General features: G+C 42.9%; 1 protein-coding gene across 2 annotated transcripts in view; it reads right to left on the bottom strand.

Moving 5' to 3' along the window:
* Positions 1 to 8,297, bottom strand: part of ddah1 (dimethylarginine dimethylaminohydrolase 1) — a 61,104-nt gene extending 52,807 nt beyond the window's left edge. The window contains exons 1-2 of one of the 2 annotated variants that reach the window (XM_044044594.1): positions 8,176 to 8,297; positions 7,719 to 8,045 (exon numbers count right to left, since the gene is read on the bottom strand). In XM_044044594.1, coding sequence (XP_043900529.1) covers positions 7,719 to 8,012 — 294 coding nt within the window. In that variant the 5' untranslated portion in view covers positions 8,013 to 8,045; positions 8,176 to 8,297. The remainder of the gene's footprint in view (positions 1 to 7,718; positions 8,046 to 8,175) is intronic. The other variant, XM_044044595.1, reaches the window with a different exon arrangement.
* Between the last annotated feature and the right edge of the window lie 5,254 nt (positions 8,298 to 13,551).

The raw sequence follows: 13,551 nt of genomic DNA, 5'->3' as shown, positions 1-13,551 counted from the left end.
TCTTGCAGGCAGCTGCACAGCGCTGGCTTGGGAGGGCTGAGGTGGATGAGCCCAGCAAAACGGGGGCAGGGTTTTGAAGGTGACAGCAGGGTGTGGAGAGAGCTGTCTGCTCTGTTCATGCACAAAGGAGAAGGTCCTGGCACGTGTTGGCCAAACCCATAGATACCACACTGTGATGATGACAATAAGGCAAAATAAATTGTGTATTTTCATATATTACCACAACTTAGTTTGTATAAACCTCACCACGCTAGAGACAGACAACACTGAGAGTTACTTGTTAATCAGTTACCAGGAAACGGCACCATCAGTTTCAGATTTGTACACTCATAAAGTTTAACTAAGAGTTAGAAATGTGGGATTATATAACTGAAACTATTTTGTCATTTAGCCGACATTAGTACGTTTTTATTTGTGGTCTGTTGCCCTATTCTTGTAAAATGGAATCTCCTAAAGAAGTATAATTGCTCCTTAAACTATAGGCTATAAACAAGCTAAATTTGGCTTTGTCACTTAGTTCCTCTAGCGACACAACAGTTACTGAGCCTTAATATTTGCTAACAACTAACTAACCAACCAACTAACTAACTAACTAGCTAACTAACTAACTACTGACGCTAATTCCGCACTTTTTAGACCCACTCGTAGAGGGACGGGACCTCGTTCCCAGAATGTAAACAGTGTCCGCCATCTTTGCTAACAGTTACGCTAACATGACAAGTGTCACAGGTGGACACGTGACAAAGAAAAGAATGAAGATATTTCTCAACTCAGGGGAAACTGAGGTTGGGAAGCACAATTTTAAAAAAATAATAAAATACTACCCTTATTCTAGTAACACAAAGCTAAATGCAAATCGGTGAAGTATTCCTTTAAAGTAATTAAACAATTGTACACAAACCTGAGATCAGCCAGTGCTACCAGCTCCTGGCCTATTTGTTTACAGCTTTCAGAGTTGCATACTTTAAAATACTTAATAACACAAACAAACATATACTGAGAGCATGAGAAACTAGGTTGGAATGTCCACTTTACTGCAAAAGTAATTATTGGAATGGATTTTTATTTCACTGGTGGTTGTCCATGTGTTTTCAATGTGAGTGACTTACATTTTCAAGCCAGAACATCTTGGCAGCAAAGAAATTTACTATTGATATTATTGTTGCTGTAAATATTTTTATTACCCATACTGAAAAAAAGGCTAACCAACAGTATATTTCTCAGATGGCAGATCATCTATATTAAGTCCATCGTCGTAACGTCGTTGCCAAACCTCAGGCTGTAAACTGTAAGCAGGTTAATCTGAAAACCTTAGGAAACCTTGCGCTTGGACACTATCGTCTGTGGGAGAGTGAATAAGAGACAGAGGGACGGAGAGGCTTATGAGACGAGGAGTCAGACAGACAAACATTGAAGGGAAGGGCAGGTTGAATGTGGTAGGAATGTGACAGACAGTTGGGGAAGGCACATTGACCCTCGTCCACATACTGCTAGCAGTTTCCAGGTGTCTCATCCGCCTCCCCTGTTCACACGCGGATGTCAAGCCTCCCTGAGAGAAACCAGGTTGGTTCCGTTAGGGAAGTCATATAAGAGTGGAGATGACGGCAAGGAATCTGCATCTGTGGCTTGTCTAGTCAAAACAAGGCTTCTGTGCTGTCTGGTGTTAGTTTGGAAGCAGCTCTGTGAGGCACGACCGGAAAGGGGCCAGCATGGACACATAAACTGGAAGGACTGAACCTAAATATTACGTCTGTAAAAACATGACCTAAATATTGTGTCTGTGGAGCAGAAGTTTCCATCCTGCCTCCAGACTGACACCTAAGCCCTTCACACTTGTTATGACTTATTTTAGCACCTCTTTAATGACGACTATTTCCTAGACGTTTTGCTTACAGTAACAGCTCACAGCAGTATAGAATTATAAGAGGTACAGTAAGCAGTGACTAGCACTTACGAAAAAAGGTCGAGTCATCAAACTCCTCAGGGGTGAAACAGGCTATTTTCTGCTGTTTAGAACTTTTCCAAGTGCTTAAAGGTCCAGCATGTAAGAATTATGGCCCTTTTCCACCTATTCAATGTGGGCGGAGTCATCACTGCACAGCTGCATGAAACTGCGGTGACTTCGTTTTACGCGTGATACACACAAACGAGTAGTGACTAGTGTTTTCAGTGTAACTGAATCATTAGAATCAGTTAATCAAAACTATTTGTTCAGTACTTCCACCATGACCGGAGCACAGACTGACACAGTCACTGGACTGAAATACAGCGGCAGGGTTTGTGATGCAGCTCGCTGTCACTAAATACTCCAGACTCCTCTGTTAAATATTGAGATTTTAGACATTTCCCTGGTAAGTGTTGGAGATTAACCCACGTTTTTAGGATTGTTAAGTCCTTTTAACTGATTTACAGTTCAACATTGTTCGGCTTGACTCTTGTGGGACGTCTCTTCCTGTGTCCTGGGAATTTTACAAATCAGAAAGGTGGTTTTTGTACGTTTGAATGAGCATCCACTTTACAATGAAGAATGCTTGTTCTGTCTTGTTTGTCTGCTTGGGCTGCTGTCGTGCATATAAAAGGCTTATTACTAGGTCAATAAAACCTGAACAATTCTAATTTCAAAGCGATTATAAAATAATACAAACATACTTATGATTAGTATATTTACAATCTGCCATTAAATTGCTCTAAATATTACATACTGGACATTTAAAGGCCACTTTCAATTGTCACAGTCAGGCGACTGAAACTGTTCTGTTTCACAGAGTCAGATTTGAAACAGATTCAAAAGGGTGTGCATGACAGTGTTTGCGTCATGGATGAGTATTACTTAAGAGTAAGAGGAAGACTGTGATGTGAATGAGTAAACCACTGACAAAGCAAGCTGAGGGTTTTTATAGGAGGTGTGTCATCGGGCCATATTTTAGACATGCCAAAAATATTCAGAACATAAAAGTGTTTTTCATTCTTTACTCCACAATCGATTCCCCCACAGTTGTACTTTTCCCCACATGTTCTCAGCCACCATTTTCTGACGCATATACTGTGTGAAAAATAATCTCTGCATCTGCTTTACTGGGACTAAGTCAAGCAGTCTCAACCTGTGTCCGTACAAGCCGAGCCAGGTTAGAATTATGCTATTACAAAAGATGATTTACTTAAGGAGATAATCACCTTCACTCTTCACTCCTCTCTGGTGTGTTGAATGAACCAAGCATATGTCTGAGCAGGACCAGCAAAAGGTGACAAGTTCAGTAATCACTTCAGTGTGAATTCATACAGTTGATTATGTCAAAGTTCAGCTCAGTTCATTTGTTCTGATCCTGGGTCTTTTTTGATTCCAGTAAAACAGTGGGAGCAAAGGAGAATGTGGAGGATTTCTCTATTTATTCACCACATAGAGAACAAAGTGCATGAAGTCTATGTATTGAACCTGAATGGAGCATCTCTTAACGTAGCTTTCTCTGCCATTATCCTGCTGTAAACTCCCTCTTCTTTGCCCAGGTAACTTCAGCCCAGGTTTCCCTCATTGATTTGAGCAGCGATGCCCGGAGAATGAAACTGGCAGGAACTGTTTACTTTAATTAATTTGTTCATTCAAATATTACATTTTGTCCTGGCATATTGATTATCATATTGCACGTGAAAGGACACCATTTCGACCCACCCCACCTAGTAGTACAGTATATAGCCCTGGATGTCATGTGACCATGGTGGCTGGAAAAGCTTCTGCAAAAATGAACACAGAGTTCACTGCACGCTTTAAATCAACAGACATTGAGTAATGTAACACCGAACTTGACAGACTAAACACAAATGACCCCTATCACGACCCCGGAAATGTTCTTCACCAGTGTGAAACCAGCCAGGGTTCACAGTATTCCATTCATGCAGTATTCCATCATTTTTAACATTCAGGTAAACTTGAACCCTGATCCTACTCCGGATATTCTGAGAATATTATCAGCAGCTCAATCAATCAAGAAACCATTTCACATTCTGGTAAGAAATGAAGGTTCTCACACTACCTGTAGGTCTGCAGCAAGCTCTGTGGGCAGTATTATGGAATTCTTGACTTTGGCGGGATTATTACTGGAGTGATTTTAGAAATCGCATTTAGACAAGTATGTCCTCTAATAATAAAGATTTTAAGCCGCAGCCTAATAGACAGGACTCCTGCAACAGTTAAATTCCATATCCCGGTGTCTCTTTGAGTTGAAAAACCAACCTTTATGAGACATTAAATCAGTTGCAAAAAGCAATGGACGTATTAACCTTTAGCCACACAGAGAGAACAAATCGAATTGTGTGGACTGAGTAGTCAATCTTCCCTGCAATGAAATTATAAGACAGGACGGAAGGAAGGAACGGAAGTCGGAAAGCGGGATCGGCGGGAGGAGGAAATAGACAAAAAGAAGAAGAAAATTATGTGTTGTATAAAAAAAGAGTGCTTTAAACAATAAAGACACCTCTCATATCGCATTCATATATCTGTATTGCACAACTGCTGTTTACAGTATATGAGTGAGAGATTTTAGGCAAAGGTTCACAACAGTTTTTTTTCCGCTCTGATAAACCAACGGACCTGAGCAAAGTCCTGTCAGAACATACTGTATCTATAATATCTCTCCTGCTTTAGTAACATATAACGACATACTGAGATTGTCTTTTCCAAATAAAGATTAAGAGATAATTTACTTAAATTACCCAAATCAATATCTATACATGTCAAAACTGACCTATAAGTTAAAAAAAACAAGCAGCACTGATGATGACAAGCAGTGACAAGCTCTTTCCTCTGTCTAACACAGAAAATGATTGAAGATTGCTTCATTATTCTTGGCAGAAAACCAGGACTAAAGATATGAGTATCAAAGTCAAGAACAGACGTGGACAAATCCAGGCAGGAGATAGAAAAGTCAAACGGGGTGATTCAATGTTTCCAGGGAAAGTGAGTACTACTCCTGATAATCATTCTCTCACAGCATTAGATACATACCTTGTGCTGATACCTAGTTGGTGTGTAAAGCTTCTGAAATGTCTGGAGGAAACAGTGCCAATGATAATAAGCTCATGTTTTCATCAGTGGTAAATGAGAGATGTTCTCTCTGTGTTCCTGCACGCAGGAAGTGATTTGTTTAAGGTCACGACAGATGGAGGTAACAGCAACATTGTGCTAGTAAAGCAAGACGGCTGCAAACTGGTTAAATGTATGACTGAAAACACAAAGGAGCTCCCTGGAAAAGTCTGAGAGTCTAAGTCCAGATGGAGGATGCAGCAAAGAAATAATAATATTACATTGTTTCTGTTCATGAAGCCCCAACAGATCAACAACAACAAAAATCACCACAGGCTGTGATAATATAGTGATAATATCACGGCATATGTTTTGGCCCAACATGAATCGCAATGCAATTTAGCTGTAATTCAACTATAACCTGTGTACAGTGGTGAACTGGGTGACAGTCAAGGAGAACATTCTCATTAATCATTCGTCCAAGAAAAAGGTCGAAGTTGACATTGTATTTTATTTTTCTTATTGCCGATTAACAGCCACTATTGCTACATGTAACAACCCGTAACTGTACAATGTCTTACTGCGTTGCCGAGATACGAAATGAAGCCAGACGCAGCTCCATGCAGAGTGATATAACTGAGAGAAGGAGAAAGCACTTTGGCCCTGATATATCACACCTGACAGCCGAATGTCTGGATTTATTATACTGTGTATGCTAATGTATTAATAGCTGTTATTATTAAGATTTATTTATTTTATTTTATTTTTTTAAATCAAAAATGCACAAAATACATGCACAGGAAATCAAATCACAATAGTAACTCAGTCACCTGAGCAGCAAGCTGTCTACAGACATCAAACAGAACATTCTGGAAAGCAGCCAAACACTACATTACATGATCAGGTGCTTCTGCGATTGGAGATGAAATACAAACACCCTGGAAAAACACTCCTTTTTCTGTGGGCAAAAAACAAACAGCCCAGAAACATCGATCGTGGTACTGCAGAGCATTCATTCTCACTTCAGTGTGAAATATCCTCTTGAATATCCTTCTTCTTTTTTTTTTACAGCGCATCCTGCAGGCCACCACGCTGTGACTCATACAGCGATAAAAAAAATATGCAATTTTCACAGATAACTGAATTAAACTATGAATCAGCTAAATCACTTTTAATTCTGCCTGAGACAATATGCAGCCATTGGCATCACCATGTGATTTCTGCAGGCCTGTACAAATCTGTGCAACCCTGTTATTTATGCACCCCTCGGTGTGTGTGCCAGTTTCTCATTCTCCCACGGGACAGACGACAGAAAACAACCCCGACCACTGCTACCCAGGAATCAAACGTGAAACATGTCACAGTCTGAGTGTGAGAAAGGGTTCCGACACTGACAAGTGTACTAATGTGTACACATCCAGCGCCAATGAAACACAATGGCTGGAGGTAGCGGCACCAATCTTTTCTATCAATATCCCGGTCACTAAAGTGAGGCCGTGGTGACCATTAGCACCAGCGAGCCGAGTGGAGTGACTCTAATATGAAATGACAAGAGGCTTTCACAGATGCTATCCTACCATTTCCCCCCTCATTGTTATTCACACATGGACACACAAGCACAGCACCCCTACATTGCAGGCACCCTCGCTAAGCAACGGAGTGCACTCACACTGTGTGTTTTGTTTTGTTTTTTGAATGTCTCAATTCACATTGTCCTAATTCTAAACTGACTATTTCTGTTTGGGTAATGAAGTAAGAGCTGTTGGGAAGCTGAGAAACTACTGTGTCCATAAAGTGAGATGAGATAAGACATTTATGACTGTGAAAGACAACCAATGTTACCTTTGGGGTGTGGTTCAATGTCTACAGGCATTTACATATAAACTGGTGGCCCGACATATTTGAAATGCAACGTGACAGGAGGCTGTACTTTGAGTACTTTAGCCCGAGTTAGTTCATCATCATCATTAAAGTAAAAAAAGGAATGGAATCATCATTATGCTGTGACATTTGCAAGTAATAGATCTCAACTCCTTTATTTGAGGTTTGTTTTGCACAATAAAAATGGTAGTGGGATTATAAATAAAATGTTTATATCACTGAAGACACAGGACAAGTGTCCAGGAAGTGAAATGGAAGCTCCATAATACAATCAAATAAACTATATCTTCCTGAATAATGTCTAATTACCAATATCACAACCTTTAGTGTCTACTGATACTGATATCAGTACATCTGGCACAGTCTTTGGAACGGTTAACATGACATGATGCAGTTAAAATGCTGTTTGCTGAATTTTATGCATATGTTTACGGTCAGTTCTTGGTGAAATATTAATGTGACATTTAGTGTTTTTGGATTGTAATGACACAGATACTGAATTTATGGTTTAATTGCATTCATGACTTGTTTACTTCAGTGACATCTTTGTAGGATTGTTCCCTGCAAACTAATATTATGTGGAATCTGGTGCTAAATGACCAGACGCATGTCATTTCACAGTTCTCTTGCTTTGCGCATGACACGTGTCCATGTACTTTTATGCACATGTATCACAACTGATGCATGTATTGGTGTTATTATGTTATGGCTGATTGGTGTGGATCAGCCACTTTGTCTCCCTTCTCCACTTTCACTTGAAACTTTCTTTTCTGCTCAGTTTCTAAGGAATCACACATGCATGCTGACACTTCTTCCTTACCTCTCCCCTCCTGCTCTCTGCCCCGGGTCTGGTGATGAGCGCCGTGTCGCCGCACACCACAGCCGCGTCCTCCACGAACACGCAGTCTGGGAACGACTCATCCGCGGGGAGTTCGACCACGTCCAGTCCGAGCCTCGTCTTCAGGACCTCCACGTACGCGTCGTGCTCACCGCGCGCCTTGTCGACGTCCACCTCCGCCTCGCTTGTCCGGAGCGCTTCTTTGGCCAGGGACGCTGGGATTCCCCGGACAATGGCGTGCGTGTAAAGACCAAATCCTGCCATTAAAGCAGCCATGCTGAGCTCTCCGGTTACTTGGCACAATCAAATCTGGGAGAGGAAAGAAGAAAGAGAGGAAAAAAAAGGACACTTTTCACTCACACGAACCCCGCGAATGATTGAAATCAACTACTATCAGTTAACCCGATGCTGCCTGGCGCGTTCGTATGTCGTTCTTTACCAACAACAGCACGCAACATACACTGTCAGCCTCGACTCAGTCTCCACGAGTGACAGCGTGAACTATGACGAGCCCCGTCACGTGTGGCTCGCGAGTGTGTGCGCGGTTGTTCAGCCCAACAAGTGACAAGAAGACACTCCAAACACACACGTGCGTCTGCAGAGAAGAGTGTGCCAGGCAAACGCTTTCATGGTTTAACAAGCATCTGTGGAAATATGAAAAAACATCAGAACAAAGAGGCTTTTAAAGGAATAGTTCCACGTGTTCAAGCGTGGTTACTATCAGGTATTGACTTAACTGAGCCAGCTGTTTCTGTGAAATAGTCACTTGGACACTTTTGCTTACATGGCTGTCAATAAGGACAGGAAGCAAAACCACATTGAGCAATCCAACATTAAACTTAGGAGATAATAGAAGTTACTGTCGTCCCTAATACCGTCAATGTAAAATCACTAATTTTCTCCATTATAATATTCCATTATAATATTCTGTCTAATAGCAATTAACGAATTTTTAAGATATCACAGATTCACATGGGTGTAGATTTTGTAGGATAGCTAAACCCTGTTCTCTCTTCTATCCCTGCTGACATCCATTTTACCAGTGAGAGCAAGTGTCTGGATCTCAGACTGGTTTGAATTCATATAGCACTTTTCTAGTCTTGATGACCACTCAAAGCTGCTTTACACTACAGTCTTGCCATTCACCCATTCACACCCATTCACACAGCGCATTTTTCTATCACTCATCTTTCATACACAGCTGTCAGGAGCAACGTGGGGTTAAGTGTCTTGCCCAAGGACACATCGGCATGTAGACTATAGTGGAGCCGGGAATCGAACCCACTGAGCAATAGCCACATCCGCCCATTACATTACATTACATGTCATTTAGCAGACGCTTTTATCCAAAGCGACTTACAAAGGAATTGAGTACAATCAGCCAGAACTTGCGACCATGATGTCTTTCGCACACAGGGTACCGGTCTTAACCACTGAGTCACAAAGGCAGACTTCCACAGACTGGAAAAACACATCAGCCGGGCCGGCTCGGTGGTCGGAATGAGGCTGGACCCTCTGGTGACAGTGGCAGAGAGAAAAACTCTTGACAAGTTGCTGAGCATCCTGGACAATCAGCAGCCAGAGGAGCCACATTCGAGTATGAAATGAGTACTTCCACAAAACTCTCAAGGACACACGATGTATATATAATTCTCTCCTTGTCCTGCAGTGTGTAAAATGTACGGCAAGAAGAGTGTGAAAGGAAGATGGGCGTGTGAACGTGTGTGTGTATATGGGGCTAGTGGGATTATATTCCCTGTGGTGCCATCTAAGGAAGGTTCTGGGCCCAGTGAAAACGTCTGAATGGATGGAATGTTTCTTCGGACATCCCAGAAGCACATTCTTCCACCGCGGGACCTCGGTTTGTCTTTTCTTGTTCCAGATTCACTCAATTATCCCCGACTGTTCGAAACATTCCAGGAGCCCCACATTCCTTTTTCCACTCCAGCCAGGATCAACAACCACCACCACCATCACCACCCTCCTTCCAGTGCTCACACCTGCCCCCACCCAGACCTCTTCTCTATTTTTTTTTCTCTCTCATCATTCCTCATCACGGATGGACACGGCCCAAGAAAAGACCCTCTATTTTCGCTTTTCTCTCCATGCTGAGGAATTTGGGTTATTTTGGAAGAAGGAAAGCCCTCATACTTTAGGCGCACCTGGCTGGTACACTGTGCAGCTATAAAAGAAAACTAGTACTGAAAATAACTAGTACTGAAAATAACTAGTACCGCGCGCGGTTCTGAACGGGTTCGAGCCGACCCGCGCGAGTCGCCGTGTGCCACGGCTCCCCGCGCGCCTCGCGCTCTCACCCGTTCATTCACCGCGCGCGCTAGTTATTTTCAGTACTAGTTATTTTCAGTACTAGTTATTTTCAGTACTAGTTATTTTCAGCGGCGTCCCCGCACATGTCGATCCAAATTTCGGGGGGGATCGGCAACGTATGGCAAAGTTATAGGGCACTTCCTGTTTAAAATGGCCGACTTCCTGTTCGGTCAAATGCGCGTCCGTAAACGTGTTCAGGGAAGTTCCCTTGTCTTACATATCAAGTTTTGTGCAGATCGGACAATCTTAGAGTTTACTTCCTGTTTCGGGCATTCCACTTCCTGTTGGGAGGTCATCTTTTGCAGACATGCTCAGGACAGGTCCCTGGTGTGACATATAAGGTTTTGTGCAAATTGGACAACGTACTGCAAAGTTAGCGGGCACTTCCTGTTTAAAATGGCCAACTTCCTGTTCGTCTCTGGAAACATGTTCAGGGAAGGTCCCGTAACTCACATATCTAGTTTTGTGTCAATCGGACAATGTAAGACTTTACTTCCTGTTTCGGGCGTTCCACTTCCTGTAGGGAGGTGACCTTTTACAGACATGCTCAGGACAGGTCCCTGGTGTCACATATAAGGTTTTGTGCAGATCGGACAATGTACTGCAAAGTTAGAGGGCACTTCCTGTTTAAAATGGCCGACTTCCTGTTCGTCTCCGTAAACATGTTCAGGGAAGGTCCCGTACTCACATATCTAGTTTCGTGTCAATCGGACAACGTAAGACTTTACTTCCTGTTACGGGCGTTCCACGTCCTGTAGGGAGGTGACCTTTTACGGACATGCTCAGGACAGGTCCCTGTTGTCACATATAAGGTTTTGTGCAAATCGGACAATGTACGGCAAAGTTAGAGGGCACTTCCTGTTTAAAATGGCCGACTTCCTGTTCGTCTCCGGAAACATGTTCAGGGAAGGTCCCGTAACTCACATATCTAGTTTCGTGTCAATCGGACAATGTAAGACTTTACTTCCTGTTTCGGGCGTTCCACTTCCTGTAGGGAGGTGACCTTTTACGGACATGTTGAGGAAGGGTCTGGGGTCCCACATACTAAGTTTCAAGTGGATACAACGATCCCTGTTGAGCAGCATCAAAAACTATATATGTAATTCTGTCTGCTGTCACCAGGGGGCGCTGTATTTGAAAATTAATATTTTCATATAGACGTGTTCAGGGCCGGACTGTCATCAATCCCAGCAACTTTGGTTCAGATCGGACCAGGATTGGCAAAGCTGTAACAGTTTGTTTTTTCAGAATTTTCTACCACCACCAGGAGGCGCTGTTTTCAAAATGTACCGTTTCAGCAACACAGTCGTCTTCAGGAACTAACCATCATCAACTAAAGCAAGTTTGGTTGGGATCAGACCTTCCATCGCAAAGTTATAAGAGTTTCACTGTCTGTTGTGAAAAATTATTATTATCTCCAACTTTGGCGCCCCCTATCTCGTACGCCATACAATATTTTAAAAAGCTTTTGATAACTTTTGATGCTCAATTCGTCCACATGGATCTCACCAAGTTTGAAGGTGATCGCACAAAAGCTCTAGGAGGAGATAATTGAAATACAAGCTGTCATACTGTCTGCTGTCAACAGGGGGCGCTGTTTTCGAAATTGAATATTTTCATATAGACGTCTTAAGGGCCGGACTATCATCAATCCTAGCAAGTTTGGTTCAGATCGGACCAGGATTTGCGAAGTTGTAGCAGTTTGATTTTTTGTCCCAAAAATCCGACTTTGCGTCGTTGCCATGGCAACACCGTTAAACGATTTGTCGTCATATTGATCACGCATCATCTACCATGTGTTTTGACTGTTGTCACTAATTTTGAGTGCGGTACGATTATCTGTGTAAAAGTTATTCCCGAAATCGTAAAAAAACTTTTTTTTTGTGTATTTTCTTTCACCACAAGGAGGCGCTGTTTTCAAACTTCACCGTTTTTTCATAGACGTCTTCAGCCATGGCCCATCATCAATGGTAGCAAGTTTGGTTCGGATCGGACCTTCCATCGCAAAGTTATAAGAGTTTTGTTTTTCTGATGCGAAACATCAGAATCATCACGAACTTTGCCGCCCCCTATCTTGCGCGCCATGCGACATTTGAAAAAACTTTTGATACCGTGAGCTCCTCAACTGGTCCACAGGGACCTCACCAAGTTTGAAGGTGATCGCACGAAAACTCTAGGAGGAGTTAGTTCAAATACCATTGCTGCGAATTCGCCAAAATCGCTAAAAAATCGCCAATCAACCCAAGATGGCGGATTTCCTGTTGGGTTTGGATCATGGTCATAATGTAATTTTTTCTTCATCCTGACCCACTACACATGTGTACCGAATTTCGTGCATGTGCGATATTTGTATTGGTCATGGTGAATTTGGACAGGTGGCGCCGCACTTATTGGCCCCTCCCACATTCAATTTTCAACGCACATTCCCCGAACCTTTTTCAGACGTAAATTTACACCAGGATTGATGCGGTCACAAAAATCTGTGAGTTTTGGGGTATGGGAAAGGCCTCAAAAATGCGATTCATTTGGGGGAATAATAAGAATAATAATAATAAAAATAACTAGTACCGCGCGCGGTTCTGAACGGGTTCGAGCCGACCCACGCGGGTCGCCGTGTGCCACGGCTCCCCGCGTGCCTCGCGCTCTCACCCGTTCATTCACCGCGCGCGGTACTAGTTATTTTCAGTACTAGTTATTTTCAGCGGCGTCCCCGCACATGTCGATCCAAATTTCGGGGGGGATCGTCAACGTATGGCAAAGTTATAGGGCACTTCCTGTTTAAAATGGCCGACTTCCTGTTCGGTCAAATGCGCGTCCGTAAACGTGTTCAGGGAAGTTCCCTTGTCTTACATATCAAGTTTTGTGCAGATCGGACAATCTTAGAGTTGACTTCCTGTTTCGGGCATTCCACTTCCTGTTGGGAGGTCATCTTTTGCAGACATGCTCAGGACAGGTCCCTGGTGTGACATATAAGGTTTCATGCAAATTGGACAACGTACGGCAAAGTTAGCGGGCACTTCCTGTTTAAAATGGCCAACTTCCTGTTCGTCTCTGGAAACATGTTCAGGGAAGGTCCCGTAACTCACATATCTAGTTTTGTGTCAATCGGACAATGCAAGACTTTACTTCCTGTTTCGGGCGTTCCACTTCCTGTAGGGAGGTGACCTTTTACAGACATGCTCAGGACAGGTTGCTGGTGTCACATATAAGGTTTTGTGCAGATCGGACAATGTACTGCAAAGTTAGAGGGCACTTCCTGTTTAAAATGGCCGACTTCCTGTTCGGTCAACGGCGTCTCCGTAAACATGTTCAGGGAAGGTCCCGTAACTCACATATCTAGTTTCGTGTCAATCGGACAATGTAAGACTTTACTTCCTGTTTCGGGCGTTCCACTTCCTGTAGGGAGGTGACCTTTTACGGACATGTTGAGGAAGGGTCTGGGGTCCCACATACTAAGTTTCAAGTGGATACAACAATCCCTGTTGGA

The sequence above is a fragment of the Solea senegalensis genome, linkage group LG14, assembly GCF_019176455.1.
Source record: "Solea senegalensis isolate Sse05_10M linkage group LG14, IFAPA_SoseM_1, whole genome shotgun sequence".
Taxonomy (NCBI): domain Eukaryota; kingdom Metazoa; phylum Chordata; class Actinopteri; order Pleuronectiformes; family Soleidae; genus Solea; species Solea senegalensis.
The sequence above is the reverse complement of the archived record's forward strand: the minus strand, read 5'-3'. Positions and strand labels throughout refer to the sequence as shown.